The 18,368-nt window shown below is 41.3% G+C and overlaps 1 protein-coding gene across 2 annotated transcripts in view; it reads left to right on the top strand.

Moving 5' to 3' along the window:
• DENND2B (DENN domain containing 2B) overlaps positions 1 to 18,368 on the top strand; it is a 176,855-nt gene that overhangs the window by 57,780 nt on the left and 100,707 nt on the right. For both annotated transcript variants that reach the window (XM_065635154.1, XM_065635155.1), the window contains one exon: positions 16,879 to 16,977. In XM_065635154.1, coding sequence (XP_065491226.1) covers positions 16,904 to 16,977 — 74 coding nt within the window. In that variant the 5' untranslated portion in view covers positions 16,879 to 16,903. The remainder of the gene's footprint in view (positions 1 to 16,878; positions 16,978 to 18,368) is intronic.

The following is an 18,368-nucleotide window of genomic DNA, read 5'->3' as shown; positions in this document are numbered from 1 at the left end:
GCGGTGGTGTCTGATGGAAGTGTGTTTTCTTTCACCAGCAGAAAAAAGAGATGCTATGCACCAAATCAAACGAGTGGGAAGGAGATAAAAGTGGTGAGAGGTTGGAACAAGTAGAAGCCTGGCTCTACTTCACCCGTAGGCAGATACATGCCCATATGCATTCCCTTGCTGCCGAGCTGCTCTGCTTACCTCTGGGATGTTCAGCCCGTGCTGTAGTTCCTCCACAGAAGGTCCATTTGATGCTTTGCAAAGCTGCCTTTGAATAGTCCCACATCAAGACTGTATTGTTTGTGTCAGCAAGTCAAAGACTTCCAAGTTGTGTGTGTTTCCTTTTGGGGACCATCTTTTTCCTTTTGGGGAACATCTTTACATTGGCACAGGTGTACTGTACCTCTCACATAGCACTGGAAACGAATGCTCATTCTAGCACTTGTACAGCACTGTTAAGTACACAAAATGCAGAAGAAACTGCTCTCTCTTCCCTAAAAATTATATGTAGGGAAAGGAGGGACTGATTAATCTCAGCACAGAAAATGCTGGATATATCATTGTGCATTAAATCTTTAGTTAGAGATTTAAGTATTGCACTGTCATGTATGAGTGTAGCCATAGTTAGCATCTGAAAGAACTCTCTGTCAACATTCTGTTCAGTTTCAGCTATGTTATTCATAGGATTCATTCCTCCCTCCAGCTGTTTCCACAAACTGAAAGATTTTATTTCAGTTTATAAATGCTATTTCCCCATTGTTCATGCCCACAGCTATTTTCCATCCCCAAACATCCATTCCCTCAAGAAAAGAAATACCAACCCTATAAAAAAAGCCATGTGGAGTGATCCTTTGAGGAGAAAGTCCAAAATGGCACAGTATTGGAGTTGCCATCTGTAGAACTTCACCAGCTGGTATTTCTCTGTTGCGTATCTGTGGCTGGATGGGGATATCGGGCATGGTGCAGAATATGAGCGGGCTGTGTTGCATTACCAAAGGGTTCTCATTTTTTGTGTTGTGGTTTCAGTTTTCTCATTAAAACTGGAAAGGCCAAAGCTTGCTTCTGTGAGAACTGGATGGAGCAATTGCTTGATCTTTTGGTGGTACAGCTACAGTGTGAGAAGAATTTGTCACTCACAGAAACTCCAACTGTATTGGCGTTTTGAGAGGAAGACTGATCCAATGATTAAGAAAATACATATGTCTGGAACAGCAGAGATAATATCTTGAAACCGTGCCATAAAATTAAGCTTTCTTTAGAGCCTCACCTGGAGTGTAGCTGTTATGAAGATTCAGCTAAATGGAATTTAATATTTTTCACACCCTTAGACTTTCTAGGATCAGAAAAAGGATCCTTGTCACAGCTCTTGCATCTAAAACATAAAGAAAACCCCTTTTATATAGATGTCTTACTATGCTTTCTTCTTTCAGGTTAAACAAGAAAATATTTGTCTGGTAGAACGAGGTAGGAGTTCAAATTGTCACACATATTAGACACACACCAGAAAATAGATGCAGTTATTCTGTCAGGAAACTTGCAGGAATCTGTGCTCTGTAGGAGCCTCTGAATCCTGATGCATTTAAAATGCCTACAAATTTTAAGGCAAACCATCAGTTAAAATACCTCAACCCCAAATTGTCAGATGAGTAGATAGTCATAAAACATATTTGAAGCATGTTCATAATCTCACAAATCATTACCTTTTGGAGATGCAAAAGGCATTTATTTTGTTCTAGCAGGATGAAATCTGCAGTTATTCAGCTTTTGCCTGCTGTGCACTGGGCACAGGTACGATTCTGTCTGCTTCTGTAAGAGAAATCACTGTCCTGTATCATTAAAAGTTTCACAGGTATTTACCTACCTTTTGGAGGACTAGGACTGAGTTTTGAATGAACTGTAGCCAAGTTTGTGGTATCAACTGGAAACCATGTGGAATTTTGTAATGCAGACTTCATGCCAGACAAAACTGATTCATTTTTGTCTTGAATGTTTAGATTTGTTCGTTAATCAAACCCAGGAAAAACTACATTCACATGAAGCTGAAACTGAAGAGTTTTTTGCCTAATAGATTTTATAAGCCTCAAAGGCTGTATTTGTTTTATGATGATGAAATTTCTAGTAGGAAAGCATTATTTATAGTCTGTCTGTATACTTTATTCTAGCTACTATACTTACTGGAAGACAAGTTTTGTTTGTGAAGTTTGTTAACAAATTGTGTGTGCAGTATTGTGCATATATAACTGTGCATAACTGCACTTATGTATCTGTAATAATGTGTCTATTTGTAGCTGCACATTTTCAATTCTCTGCTTACCAGTATTGGAAAGATCAGTGTACATGCAAGTGAACTGGAGGAGGAACAGTGAAGAAGTAGGAGACAAGTCTGGGATGTGATTTCATTTCTGTATCATCATCTATGAGTAAAGCAGTGTCTGAAACTGGAGTTTAGCTGACAACTGCATAAGCATAAACTCTGGGAAAGCAGAATAGAATTCAGGTTTGCCCTTTCACTAGGTCAACTATGTGTTATGATTGAGCATAACAAAATGTGTTTTGACATTTTTGTTTGTTGGTGAATTGTGTTGGGAGCAGACAGGTGTGATTCTGAAGGTCAGGTTGATGCAGAGTTACTTTTCTACAGTAGTTGCACTTTAAAAGAGACAATAAAAGTATTCTTGTATAGGGAGCAGATCCAAATTAGACCTTTGCTGCATTCATCTTAAATCCATAAGAAAGAAGAAAAGGAAGAAGGATGCCAGCTTCAGTGCTGGGGTGTACGACGCCACCATTTGAAAGTTTGCTCAAATATGGACTCCCATGAGATGGGGAAAGTTTGAATCAAACTGTGCTATAGGTGCATTCACTTTTGGAGTGAGAGAGCAGATGTGTTCAGATAATAGATTTTACAACCTGGACTTGTCTTGAAGAAGATATTTCCATATGGGTGCTATACCGAATTTACCCTACTGTGTGTGGAATGCTCTCTGCTTGGCAGGAGTCCAAAACATTCCCTGGAAGGGAGAAGGGGCTGAAATTGTATCTGATTTGAGTGTTAATCTACGTCCCTCAGGCTTATCCCGTGGCTGTTTCTGTGTTGCGAGGGCAATACTGGATATGCCTTTTCAATGAGATCATTGCAAAATCAAATTGTTATTAAATTATACTTTATTCACAGTTTTGAATTGAGTTAAAGTAGGAACACCAGTGCTGAAACTTTGGGTAGAAATGCTGGTGCTGGAATGACACTCCAAATGCTGTCTGGATAAAATTAATAATTTCACACAAATATTTCAAGTTCATGTTACATGTTTTAATGTTGCTAAACATAAGCAACAGCACGTTACAGCACTGCGGCCAGTCTGAAAACAAGAAAGGGGACCCTATTCCTGAATGCACTGGCTACTTGTTCTTCCGTGACACATCCCACTGAATGGAAGGGCAAGGGATCACGCTTTCTTCTTGGCACGGTTTTAAGTCTGCGTACTCTTGTGCCTTCTCTGGCATTACAGCTGTTAAGACTCGCAGTGCAAGCAGAGAAATAGGATTTGAGGAGTCTGGATCGCCCATGCAGGGTTCAGCATGGGCACAGTCTGCACCTGGCCGAGTGAGGAGTCTCAGTTTTTGGGCTCACGGGCAGTGGGGCTCGTCTGGCTGCTCCTGCAGGTCTTGGACTTCTCCAACAAAAGAATGAAATAGTTAAGTCTGTAATGCTGCTCTGCATCAGGTTTACTTCAGTTCTGTGGACTGTGAAGAAAGATCATTCCCTCAGCAGAACTCACCAGCACAGTGGGTCTATTCAAGCCTGTATCTGGGAAGATATTTAGTGCCTTCATTTATGAAATTCCTGTCACAGAACTGTAAGTTCTTTGGAACAGTGGCTGGTCTCTTGAGACGTCTCTAACATGTCATGTATGCAGCAGTACCTAAATTTTTTTCATAAAAGGGAAGAGGAGAAGCTCTTTCAAATCATCAAATACCCTCTCTCAGCCTGGAAGGATTTAAAAGATATTTGATATCATTCACGGTTTGTTTGTGGGTTTTTGTTTTGCCTCTGTCTAAAACCCCCTCACGGCCTTCTGGCACTCGGAAGGCAGCGCACACAGGAGCAGAGCTGGCATGTCTGTGGCCACTGCCCGGCTTCCTTGCACTGCTGGGAACGGCTGGTGCTCCAGGAAGCCTCAGCAGAAACCATCTGTTGGCAGGAGCCCCGGTCCGTAGCGGTTAGGTGGCTGCAATCAGCTCCGGTGGGTTGAGTGGGTGTTTCGCTGCCTTCTACTATAACGAATGTTAAACCAGGTTTAAGTGTTTCCAGTTGTGTCACTGTATAGTGGTTGGAGACCTGATGAAAGGAGGTTTATAACAGTTATGTTTCTGGTAGCATGTCGAAACTTTCAGGCAGATGACAAAGGTCAGTGCTGTGGGAGCTGAACTCTTTTCCCAAGAAAAGTGCCTCTTCTGACAGCCATGTACACCTGTGACTGAGCAACAGCTGGGAAGATGCTCTCTACAAATTCACAAACCAGCTTGTAGTAGTAAGGGAAGAAAGCTTATTTGCACAGTAGTTACAAAGCCAGGGGAGATGACTGAGGACCATGGTACCATTTCCTTTGCAATAGATTCAGTTCTTTGTCATTTTAACTTATAAAAACATCCTTTCTAGGAAGAAACAGCTCCTTCTCTATTAGATCTTATTGGTGTTTTTTACATTTGTGAAAGGCAACTCTTGGAATTCCTTGTGTTTCTTTTAATGGCTTTTCAGTGTTGATTCACACTTTCCTTTTTTGTTTTAGTGTGGAAGAGTGAAATTCCAGCAAGGCTGACTTAGTGAAAACTGAATTAGTGTTGATGGCTGGAGAGAAATGTAACTTGATCTTCTGTCTCCAGTGCTTGAATCAGGAACTGAAATAATTGTTCTAAGACCCTGGTGGAGTTGCCAGAAAATGGAGTGGTGCTTCTGCCAGATAGTCACTGCAGAAGTGCCAGACATTCCTCCCCTCTTTGAGCCTGCGAGTGTGTGTGTTTGAGAAGGAAAATACACACAGGCAGCGGGGAAACAAAATGCTTTTCTTCCTGAGATGCTTGCTGAGTGTGCAGTGCCCTGGCAGCCACCGTGCGTGTATCACTGTGTGACGGCTGGCAAGGGGTGTATGCACAAAGACTCGAGCACAGGAGTTTTTTGCCTGATTTTCTCTGTTGAGTAGTGGCTTTGCTCACTCTGTTGCAGGGCTTGAGAGAGGATGTGAGGTAAAGCCACTAGCAGTGGGACTGAAGGGCACATTGCACCGCAAGAGAAGCTAGTTCAGTCCCTGAAGAAGTCATAGCTCACTGGAAGAGATGATGTTGTCTGCCAGCTACTAAGCCCAGCTGCACTGGTTAATGATTCCTGCTTTTAATTGAAACCATTGTGCACTACTATAGCCCTGCCTTGTGGGAGCTGCTGGTGCAATAAATTTTAATTTTTCCATATTAGAAAGTTGTGTTCTTTGGGGATTTTAAAAAGTCTTGGGCTTCTTTTGCCCCCCTCCCCCTTCCCCCCCTCCTTGTTGCTATAGCTACTATAATTTTTGTTAACAAAGGCAATATGAAGTAGTTTGCTGTGTTTAGTTTATGTTATTGTGATTCTGGTATAGCTGCCAATATTCCCTCCATCCTTTCTCCTCTCTCATCTTCCCCCCCGAGTCAATTCTCTAAAGAAACTGCAGGAGTCTGGGAACTGCTGGTCTCCTGCAGTCACTGCAGGGCTGTATGTGTGTGGGGGATGAGGCTTCTACCCATGCATTAGGGACTCAAAAACTTGAGTTTGCATTTGAGTTTGGGCTTGTGTATTGAATGAGCAGCTACTCAGAGTTTGACCACTTTCCACACTCATGGAGTCATACCCACTTTGCAAGACAGCAGGAGTTTCTGTCTCTTTCAGTGACATCTCATGTCAGGTTACCACAGTATCATGAATCCATTTTTTTTGAAGTATCTTTGGGAAAATTCAAAGTTTATTCCATGAAAAAAATTTTAGCCTTGGAATGAAAATGTCCCTGAGCATGAGGAAAGATGGGCTGCTTTCTCTGGGGGACACAGAACGCATTGCCAGCATGGGAGGAAGAAGGGGAGTGTATTTCTGTTCCCTCCTGGTGTTTCTTATTGCCTTTGTTTGCTTCTAAATATCTCTTCACTTCCTTGTTTCCCACCTGTGTTTTTCTGACACAGTGTGTTACCTATCCTTCATCTCACCCATGTTCTACCAGTCTTCGACTCTACCAATGTTTGTCTGGTCCCCACCCCTCCTCCCTGTTTCTTCTGTAATGTGCTTCCTCTGTTTCAGTGGCGCAGCCAAGAGGAAGGTTGAGGTTCACTCATTTTGCTGGCACCACGCTTCTCTCCAATGGTTCTTTTCTGTTTGTTCGGCCGTCTGAGCTGGGAGGTGGAACTTAGGCAGGCAGGACGTGGACTGCAGCCTCCTGATCAGCCTGCTTGTGCCCTGCTGTGGCTCATCATCCTGGGAGCACAGGGGGCTTGGTTTTATTTGTTTTGGCTTAGAATGTGTAGAGTTTGAAGGAGAGGGAGGCAGTATGCAAGAGGTTCATACAGATGAAGGGAATCGGAATCAGAAAGCCACCATGCACAAAACAGGTGCTCGTTGCCCTGAGAGATGCCAGTTTGCAGGAAGGCAGCCATGGCAGATAGGAGAAGGTGGGCTTGGTGTCAGCAGGAGCTGCTGAGGAATGGCTTGTCTCTGATGCTGATGTGTTTACCATTGGTGAGAACCACGTCTGGACCCCACCATGTTTCTGGAGAACTGGAACTTACTAAAGAACATGTCCTCACTGCTTGTGTGTGAGCTAAGTCATAAAGTTACTCATGGTTCGTTAGTAGAGCAGTGATATTTGGAGAGATCAAACTATAGATTTCTGGAGTAGAAAAAATAGGAGAAACCCTGGGAAAATGGGCCACTCAACCAGATGCCAGAATGTGGGCGATGAGTTGTACCCCCTGGCACTGAATTTTCTGGTCTCGCCTCTATGCAGCTTTTCTAAGACTACACAAGAAATACATGCCAGAGCTGAAACACAGCTCAGAGCTCCTGCATCCTGCAGATGTTGTTTTAAGTGCAAGAACATCATTTCTAAATGTAAACAGATAGCTCTCCTGAGTGGTTCTTGCACAAATGCCTAATACAAACAATGGACTTGCTTGCCATCCTGTTTGCTGCTGATAATGCCTGTGTTCAGGGTCACTTCTGGATGTACTTTGGATACAGGGGAATTAGGATCTTCTCTGTGCCTTTCTACAGATTCCCTGGGTAACTGCCAAGAACAAAAGACAAAGACTCAAGGTTCTCATCTTTTTGTAAAAGCCAAGACAGTTTTGGCTAATATTCTTTACTTACATCCATGAGGTCTCCAGCCAGTTCCTCATCCTCCCAGGATGCTTTATATCATCACATTGAGTCAGTCCATCCAAATTAATAGTTGCTTCACTAGAAGTGCTCGCGTTGGCAGCTGAGGTATCATGGACATGACCTGCTTCTTGGAGATACTGACTCAGAACAGTAACACAGTTACTAGAACATACTGATCTAAACAGAAGGAGATTCATAGTAACACCACATATCACTTCTTGACCTTGTTGACGAAGTGGTATCAAAGATTTTCCATTGTGGCTTGAAACTTAAAACAACACTTTGTGATAATGTTAGCTTGCCTTCTACTTATACTGATGAATTTAGTTTTCTTTTAGTGCATGGTATTATATTAAAGTCAAAGGACTCTGTGCAGGATAGTAGTTGCCATCAGTTACTTCCACTGAAGACCTCTATTTTTCAGTCCTCCTCACACTCATGAGGCACAGAATCATACAACCACAGAATGGTTTGGGTTGGAAGGGACCTTAAAGATCATCTAGCTCCAACCTCCCTGCCATGGGCAGGGACACCTTCCACTAGACTATCCATTCCACATCCTTCTTCAGATGCTGCTTGCCACCTTCCTCTGAAGTTGGTTTTCCTGGTGACATCTGCATTGGCCAGGAGAGCTGATTGTCCTCAGACTGTCCTTCACTGGATGCTCCTTACAGCCTTCTCTAGGAGCACAACACTGTTTGGATCTCTGTACAAACTTGGTCCTTAAATGATCTTAGATTTTCTTCTACTCGTGTCAGCCATCTTGCCCATTCCCTTCCACTCAGCATCGAGGAAAAGCGGTTACACACACTGGATGCTGATCCAGGGCTTTTGCTTCATTGCTCTGACTCGAACAATGCAACTGCTTTGTTTCTCTCTCCGTTTACAGCCAGGGCCAGCATACTGAGGGTCACCTCATCTTCTAGCAAAGCAGGCTTGAACCTGAATACTCAGTGTGGCAAGTGACCTGACCTGCCTCACTGATTTGGGAGTAACATTTTCATAAATCCTTGTTTATTTTTTTATTCCTCATTTTGATTCTGTGTTTGCTTTCCCACTAAGACCTCCTTTTTAATTTTTTTAAAATATTTTTTTAAATATTTTTTTATCCTCCTCCCCCTGCAGATCTATCTTTTTTTTTTTTTTCCAGACCATTTCCTTTTCTTGCTGCTTACTCCATCGGGGAGGAGAGCCAGGATGAGGTACAAATCTGTTTGTCACTCTTCCCTCCCTTCCATCACTGACCATTTGTCTGTGTGAGAGATGGAAGCGAAGTGTCTCCCCGACCATCCTGGCCTTGGTTTGCTGTCTTTCCTCCTCTCTGCTCTCAGGAATGGCTCTGCAGGAGTCTGAGGCAAGCATGCTAAAAGTAGTCTCGTGGCCTTCTGAAAATAGTGCCACCAGCTGCAGTGGCCACGCTGGTCATTTAAACCCTTAGATCTCCGTTCTTTTCTCAGTGGCACTGTTTCCCACATGGTCACAATTAGTTGGTTGCACAATGAAAGGCCATTTCAAGAGTCTTCATACTTTGTGAGTGTCAACTTCACTGCTGTCTATCAGGATGTGGGAGAAGAAGCTCAAGGTTCTGTTTGTGCATGCAGTGGGAAGCCAAGTTATTAATTTATAGCTCACTGCCTGCTCTGAGATAATTCTAACTCCTAAGCATCCCCTTATACAAGGTGATTCAGAAAGTGTGTTACCATCCTAAACATGTACTAAGAACATCTGCATGCAGAGTTCATATGAAGTATTTAGGATGCTGTGAATTCTCCTCTGTATACAGGCAAGTTCTGACTTGTATCTGCTTTGTGGAGTACGAATTGAGAAATGAAAATTAAGGTAATTTGTCTACACTGGAAAGTTAATTCAGGTTTAAAGTACAATATAATAGAGATCTTTTTAGGCCACTCTCCATATGGCGGAGTGTACTTCAGACTTTATTGGATAGCACAGCTTGCTTCTAGAAAAGATGTCCATACACAGACATAGTCAGGAAACAGCTCAACTAGCATAACTCGAGCCATTTACACAGTGACTCATAAGAAATGTATGGCAAAATGAAGACTGAATCCATCTCTCTAAAGTCTTTGTGCAGCTGCATCAAGATTCTCCTTCCTCCCATCATGTGTTATTAAAACCTTGTACAAGGCATATAACTGCTATTAATTTTGCAGTTTGCACTGTAGCAGTGCTCTGAGTGGAGGCATGTGAGTCTGGCAGGAAGGAAGGGAGCTGTGCTGACAACACTGGGGACAGCAGCGTGCTCTGTACTACGGCTGTGACTCGTGTTTTGCCTCACATGATACTGTAATGAATCAAAACCTACAGTACTTGCAAAGTCAGGATGCTGCTCAGCTGCCCAGCAGACTTTGTCAGTCAGCCTTGAGGTGAGGAAGGTTCAGTCTTCAGTGTCAGCTCAACAGGGAAGTTCCTTTTAAGAGTCCCTTAGACTTTCAGCTCAGTTTGTTCACTGTCTCCCCTGCAGCCTGTGCTCCCAGGCACTCTGTACTAAGCAGTGAACTGTTCTTTGTATTGTGATGTTTTTAGGGACTGGTGACACCCTGTGGGAAATACCAAAGACCAGCCTATTTTCTCATTTCTCATATTCTTTGTGAATCAAAATAATACTAATGAAAAAGAATCTTGGTTCCTTAAAGCTAATATACTCTCATCCCTCAACAAAATTATATTTTTTGTGTCACAAGAAACAGTTCAATATTGTGCAAATGATAGCGATGTTGCAATTAGAGGACTGTGACTTAATTGAGGAACAAGCAACAGGAACAGGTGAGCTCCTGAGACATGAATCAGTGTTTTTGTGCAAATATCCTGAGGATGAAGGGAAAGGACAAAGGAAGAATTATACCCGGGAACTGTGGTATATGTTAGGCACAGTTTGTAAGTAGGTGGTTTTCATAGCAATGTCTGGTCTTCATGGAAATGTTTGTTGCAAAGGCCAACATATATATGCCTATGATTATTTTATGCTAAGCCTTTATTGCAAAATGCAATTACTAAGGGTTTTCAGCGAATCAGTGAATCATTAAGTTTATTATAGGGCTTGTAGAGAGGATTTACCAGATTGTGACTGACACTCAAATGCAGCAGAAGGAAACCAGAAGTCACTTTTCTGTAGTAAAGCCTGAGCCAGATCTGAGGTGCACACATATTTTCCTTGCTGAAGACACATGAGGGTAATGTAGATGCTTTGCATCTAAACCCAAATTTTAGTGTATGAAATCTGAGAGTTTTTGTTACATCAAATATAAGTGTTTCTACTGCATTCATATCAGAGAAGATGTCTTTGTGAATGTTTTTTATCCTTTTTGCCTCTTTTTGTTCTCAAAAAATTAAAAGCGAAAATGGCTTGCGTGTTTGCAAGAGCAAAGTTGTATTTTATACACTGTAGGAACATCTAGAGTTGTGTCCATAATAAAAAAGATTTCTCTCTTAAAGAGAAAGCACACAAATTTAGTTTTATGTAACACACAGTTTGAAGGCGCTTTTAAGGTATGTTTTCCTGACAGTTTGGAAGAACCCAAAGAATGGCTGAAAATCAGCCTCGCCAAAAGGAAAAAAACAAAACAAACAAACAAACAACAAACACAAACAAACAAAAAACCAACAACCCCCTTCAAAAAACGGTTGATTTTCAGATGAATCAGTTCGCTCAACCAGATAGCTGTGTAAGTGATGGGGTGAGAATGTGTGGCTGTAGTAGGCATGAGAAAATAAACCAGTAGCATTTCAGATTGCCATCAGCTTTGATGGCAGGATGAGGGTGTGTTTCACGACTGGCTAAAGCCACATGAGTTCACACTTCCACCAAAATGTATAGTTAAGTTTCCTCTGAGCTCATAATAATACCAGCTAAACTGTACTGTTAAATATTGTAAACTCCTTCTGCTCTGATGTCTCAAATCAAGACAGTTAATCTTGAACTAGTCAATGTATTTTTAAAAATACAAACCTGTTCTTCAGCCCACACAGGGAAATACTGACTTCTGATTCGATAGCAGCCATTTCTTTTTTGTTAACGTCTCCATCTCACTTCCCTGGGCAGTAGTCGCTTTTAAAGGAACCTTCAGCTTATTCCAGTTTGTTTTGTCAATAAATGTGAACTTGTTACATTCAGTGAGAGCTCTTTAAGCACTCATTTAGCACAAAGGAGCAGGTAGAGGTCACAGCGAGGTTACTTCCCTGCTGGTACAACAATCGCTGTGATTTATCTAAACTGGAAGTCTTGTATAGGCTACTACCTAGGTGAAAAGCAGCTATTGGTGACTGTACTAGATGTGGCACAAATCAATACATCTTTCCCATATGCAGAAAGGGAGAAAGATTCAGTCCAAAGCCTGGATTCAGTCCAGCTTCTTCAGCTGAGATGCAATTCCAGTGATGTAAGAGAGCGAAGAACAAACAAAACCTTATTGGTCCTTTTTAATACTGAAGCAAGATAAAGAAAACACTTTGCCAGAGAGTTCCCATAATTATATTCAGAGTTTTGTCAAGTACAATGGGCGCTCCATAGGCTGAGAAACATGGTCACCCTAATATTAGTGAAATTTCCTACATGAAAGATAAGCAAATCTGCACACTAGCATTGATGTCTTTGATTTTCATGTTGTTTTCCTTCCATTTTGAAGCTGTGATTACCTGAGCAGTGCTGAAGGTAATAGAAGAGCTTAGTGTTGAATTCTTACACAATTTAGACAAGAGTTTTGGACAGCAGTGCATTTCAAGTGAAATGTGTTCTTTCCACCAGGTGTTGCCCATTTTCAATTCAAGGGAAAAAAACAGCTCGAGGGAAGAGAAATGAAGTAATAAGAAGGTAAAGAAGGGTGCAGGAGACAGAACAAGGAAGGTGTGAAATAGGCAAGTGCAAGAATATCAGAAGGGAAAGGTATTTTAGGTGGTAGAGAAGTAGGAGAGGAGGGTGGGGAGTGAGTGGAGAGCTGTCTTTGCTGTAGGCAGCGTGCCGGCTTTTCACCTGCCTGGCTCTGCAGCCCTCCAGTTAACCTGCCAGTTACCAGAGGACGTCACTTCTTTCTCCAGTAAGTGCTGCAACATCGTTTTCCTAGTGGTATCGGTTTCAGTGCAGTGGAGCCTTAACTGCTGAGAGAGTGTATTGGCATCACAAGGTTGCAATGACAACCAAGTGCACCACCGCTATTGGTTATCCTAGGGAGCCTGTGCTGGAAGTAAACTTGTCACTTCGTTGTGACAGCCTAGCAGAGAAGACCGTTCATTGACTTGGTTTGAAACAGGCTATCTGTGGATTGTAGGAGGGGAAACTTTGGATGAGATTGTGGAGTTAATGCCAGTTAAAACCTGTGCCTCTTGCAGTGTCATGAATGTGAGAAGTTTGTCAAACCCTCATCCTTTGGCTGTGTTATCCACAAACATTGTCGCTTGCTCTCAATTAGGAACTTGGATATATGTAGCTGTGTGAATGGCTTGATCTTGTTTTCTCACTTAGCGATTACGCTTGAGCATTATATGGCTCAGGCATGTACACACTGCTGACAGCACAAGGTCTGTTTCTTCAGTCTTTAAGACTAACTTTGAAGGCAGTTAATTCTTGTGTCTTGCAAGAAGCCTATTGATGTGATCATAGTTAGTCTATCTGTGTGCTGTAAAGACTAAACTTGGGATTAAATAGTTAAATTAATACTTTCTGAATATCTCCATGCCCCTGCTGAACAGATCATATAACTCTTCATGTTAGTTTGTATGGTATTGCATGGCTGAACTTACAGTGGCCCAGCTTAGAGAACAGGCATACCTGATAAAAGCAGGTCTAACATTCTTTGGAGTCTCCACAGAAGCTCTCTCAAGGCAGAAATCTTTAAAGATTTTGTTGGACTTTCCAGTTCATCAGAACTGACATTGTTCTGGGAGGACATAATTACCTGTTTTACTGGAAGGGAATAGGCAAATTGCCACAAAGCTAAGGTACGACTCTTAAACAAAAATTTAGCTATGCAACACCACTTGAGATGTGGGCAAGATTTCCTTAAAGCACTCAGAAAAGCGTATTAATGTTTTAAACTGACTTCTCAATGCTAGAGGAACAGCTTGCACTGTAATGGGGCTAAGGGTGGGTGCTTCCAAAGTGCTGGGATGCTTTAGAAAATTAAGAATAATTTTAACTGATAGTGGGGAGTAGCAAAGGATTTATACCTCCCCTGCTAACACCTGTTAATGGAAATAAAGATTCAATGATGTCATAATGTTCACACTAGCACAAAGTGTGATGGTTTTCAGTGCCTCGTCTGTCCATAAAACAAACTGCAGGCTACGCTTTCATTTTGGAAGTGGAAGGAAACCCTTAAGGGCAGGGAGATGGTCCATAAGGGATATTCTGTCATCGGGGCTTCCTGCAATGATAAAACTCTGTTAGGAAATGTCTGTATTGCAGCAGCCATTTTCAGTCAGGATGATGAACCTTGCCTGGTACTAGCAGCAGGTCCCATGTTGCCATCACACCATTTTTTATATTTGTCTGTTCTTTCCTCTTTGATCACGCCAAATGGTTTGTGGAGGTTTTAAACAAAATGGATGTAATAATGAAGAAGGTCCAGATTCTACCATCTGGGCACATTAAATTACCAGTTTGAGAGTTGTCCTAGTGAAATCAGTGAGACCATGTCTAGAGTAAAGCACAAATTATGGCTCAGTAAGGGTTTCAGAGTAACTCTTTACACTTATAGACAAAACAGAATTCTACATTTTTAGGCAAAGTGTAGTTAGATGGTTAACTAGGCAATGTGGGATCTGTGTGACATGACTATTTTTGGAATTGTTGTTAAGTTTGTCACAATACTTGAGACATTTTGGTTTTCATTGCTTTGTGAAGAATAATTTGTAAGTGCTGTGATGGAAAATGCTCTCACACAAGCCCAAGGGATGTGATTCGTAGCATACAATGATTCATATAAACTCACAGGGCTGTCAAACTCATTCAAAGGTTCTGAAGTAACATGCTACATGACCATAAAATTTAGTTTAGTCTTTGTCTCTGTTTTTCTTTTAGTGTGGTGCTTTTTTCTGCCATGTTCAAGTTATTTGGGTTTTTTTTCTGCATATGGTGGGATGATACCAGCATCACCTGCAGTAAATATTCATGCAAAATAAACATTAAAGAAAAATTGCATAGGAAATTAAGTTGATATCATCATATATACCAGAGTCTCAACTGCATGGGAGGAAATGCACATAATCAAATTTGACATATCTTGTGAAATTGTCTTTTAGAACTCAGTTCCTCTTTTGCAGAAAACAAACCAGTTTGGTCTATTTCACACTTAAGGTAACTTTGAAAGGTGAGGTTTAAATAATCACTTTAAAAAATATTGACCATCGTGGTTTTTATTAAACTTTGATGTACAATTATGCATACTTTTTTTTTTTTAATTGGGTTTTGGTATGGGAAAAGTAGACTCTTAGAAAACAACAACATAAAAGCACACTATTTTTAAATTTTAAAAATTTTTTTTTAATGCGCCAAGTCAGTATCCCATATTTTTGAGAGTCCCTTCAGCTTATTTTGTTCTTGAACAGAAAAGCAAATATTGGAAAAGGAATGTAGCACATACATGCTAACTGTTTTTCACCTTGTGCAACAGTTGTATCTCTTATTTTTCTCACCTTAATAAGTGATTTAGACATATTTAACACAGTAAAAATATTGAACTGGTGAGTGCAAAACATTTTAAAAGCTGCTGGCTCCCTGTGGAATGTACAGTCCTAGAAAGCTTGGCCAGCATCAGCAGGTTTCCTTTCTTTTCCCAAGCAAACCCTTTTCCAGTCGGAACAGGGAGTTCTTTAGCAGTCTGTTATCTTGATAATGTAGCACTAATAATAACAGCGAGATACTGGAGGAATCTGGGGAGCTTCAGTGTAGAAAAAATGTTACCAACTGGGAAAAAAATCTCCACTTAATCAGGGAAAATTGGTACACACAAGGTGATTGGAGAAGGACAAGTGGACCTGGAGTCTGTGGTCAGCATGATTGAATCTGCCTCCTGAGCTGCAATCTGTAGATTTTCTGACCTTATTTATGGCAGAATCATTCGGAATTCAGTGGTTTAGAGAACGTTCTCTTCACCATGATCAGTCTGTTAGTACAAGGATTTTGTGTGTTGTCAGTACCCAGCTTGCTTTTCAGCAGCACATTACAGTTGGCTTCTCAAGCAGTCTGGACTTACTGTGGGTTTGAGTAAACAAGAAGTTTTGTAATACTCCTTATTTTTGCATTAGCCATTAATGGTCATAAAAATTGGTAGTTCTGGTTCAGACCCTGGGTGGCAGTTCTGCAAACCATGGTAGATATTTTAGCCTATAAACTAAGCAGCATCTTGGAAACCACCCAGAGCACATGCCAGCAGAGCCACAGAATTCTTGATGAATAACTCCTGTAGCATCAGGTGGAATAAGTACTGTTCCATTTCTTTCACAAAGGACTCTGCTGGCACTTTAGAAATCTTATCATGACATGAAAATACATCTTTTCCCGCATTTTGCAAAATATTTCTCAAGTGATTACATTGACAGAGGAAATTGCCACAAAGAGCCGTGCTCTACATCAGAGGAACATTGGGATATAGTCACCAGAGGGCTATGATGTTATCGGTTACTCCTTTTGCGTCTTTGGGATTAGATCTTGGCCTGTATCCATATCACCATATTCTCCCCTCAGCCACAACATGATATTGCTATTAAGATAATGGGATGAAGGCAAAATAAATCACGGTAGCATTACAGAAGTAAGGCCCATCTTTTAGGCACTTAACTAGACATATAGGGTTTTTACCATGACTGAAATTAAATATACAGCTTTTGGGTTGTTACCAAATTACTAGGAAACAACTATGAATTATTAATGATTCTTTATTTTACCTAAGGTCTTAAAAGTGTCCTAAGATAGCTTTACTTAAAGAATATTGTAGCTAATAGAGAAAACCATTTGTAGATATTTTCATATCACAAGCAGATTTGAAAATTATATTCAAGATATTTTCTATTGAATATATTTCATTATTAGAAAATATTTCCATAATGGAGCTGCACTTTAAAATTGAGAAAATTTCTTCATTCCTTGGAATAGCTTTTGTGTGGCCAAAATTCCAGTCATTACTATGGTATTTGCAAGTATCACGAAGTGCACTTACTGGATTCTCCTTGAACACTGATGGATGGAAGAACCACCCCAAACCTGTGAACTTACTATTAAGCTGTGTTCATTAGACATGCCAGAAATTGAAGCACACACCTAATTCCCATAAGATATCTCCCTTTATAGCACTGGGCTCTGATAAACTTGGCTGTGAATGTAAAAGAGCAGCAGCAGAGAGGTAGGGTTTAGATATTTAGGTTCATAACTAGACTGATTGTATTTTATGGACTCTGCCTTTATGCAGCATAGTACTTCTAGCAGTCTTGAAGGCTGTCATTTGGGCTTGTTGAAAATTAATTAACTTTTCTTCTCACAGATATACACTTTTCTAGAAAGCAGAAATGACTGCCAACAAGAATGCCAGTGTCAACAGCAGAGCTGGAGGGAGTAAAGTGCCTCAGGACACCCTGGATAGGTAAGTGGTGAACTGCAAGCTTTGTGGAGTACGAGAATGATTTGTCTGTGTTTGGGACAAAATCTCTGTTCAAAGGTAAGTGACCTCTGTTCTGACACAGAAAGATCTTTTCTGAGCTGAGAGAAGTTTTTGTAGGGATTGGAGGAACCAAGGTATGAGAAAAGGTCTGCTTCTGGCATATTTCTCTCGAGCCATTGCTGTTTGCTGGCTGGTTGTGATGAAAGCGATGGCAAGGAAGGATTTCTGTGGAAGGCGCTGTGTACGCCTCTGGAGGTTTGGACTAAATTTCTTGGCTATATGACTGTGTGTAAGCTTTTCTACATTGCCAATCTCCAGTTTGTATTTTGTATTGGTTTCTGTCACATTTTTTCTGTTGTATCTGCCTTGATAGGCAGTGGACAGAGACTGCCTCCTGTTGCAGGTCAGGCAGCGAGTGTGAAAGGGCTGAATGTAAAGTACAGGGCTTATCTCTGTTGTTTTCCTTATTTGTCCTCCTTTCTGTAGCATTTAGGTAATTTACAAAGTAGATGAACTTTATTATTCACGGCTAGGAGAAAACTGTAGCCAAGGACACCTTGAGTCCCCAAGCCTGGCAATACTGAGGGAATCAGTCTGTTTAGACTAAACCAGACAACAAAGTGCACTTGCAAATTTGTGCATGTTTACTTGTGGCTAAGAAACACTATCCTGACAAAGTTCCAGCCTATTAAAAGGCTGTGGCATGACTGCATGCAGTGGTGCAGGTGTCTGTAGATAACAGATACCTCTCACTCATGAACTGGTACAGTGAAATGGCAACAAGGGTAGAGTCAGTTATTGCTCCCTTGCCCTTCAGTTTACACTGATCAAAGGCTGTGTTTTGAGGACAAGAACTTTTCTTTGGGCAACTCTGCTTTGAAATATTGCTTTTGTATGCAGGTAAACAACTCAACAGCTGCCAACAAGTTCGCATATCCATGTTAGAAGGAGTCTAGTTCTCAGCCACAGCCCTTGGAAAGTAATCCTGACTGATTCAGCCTGTAGCCTTCGCGTAGGACAAGCCCACCAGCTGTTCTCGTTCTGGGACTGACAATTGCAAACCCCTTACTTAAATCTGCAGTCCCACTAGGGCAGCCTCGGTATGCTTTGGCTGGGAAAGTTTAGGCAGCCATTGGATTAAAGAACCTTTATGAATTAACTGTCTGAATACAGGAGCAAAGCTCTAGGCTTTGGATGTCATCTTAGTGAGGTGAGCAGAAAGCCATCCAAACTGTGCAGGGTCTCTCTTCAAATGCATGGTGTCTGTTGACATATCTCTCTGTCCTTGCTGTAGCGTTTTGTCCAGCTCTCCAGGGGATTCTCCCATGGGTACATTGTCCTCTTGTGTTTTGAGGGGCTGTTTTACACTACCT

The sequence above is a fragment of the Caloenas nicobarica genome, chromosome 5, assembly GCF_036013445.1.
Source record: "Caloenas nicobarica isolate bCalNic1 chromosome 5, bCalNic1.hap1, whole genome shotgun sequence".
NCBI classification, from domain to species: domain Eukaryota; kingdom Metazoa; phylum Chordata; class Aves; order Columbiformes; family Columbidae; genus Caloenas; species Caloenas nicobarica.
The sequence above is the reverse complement of the archived record's forward strand: the minus strand, read 5'-3'. Positions and strand labels throughout refer to the sequence as shown.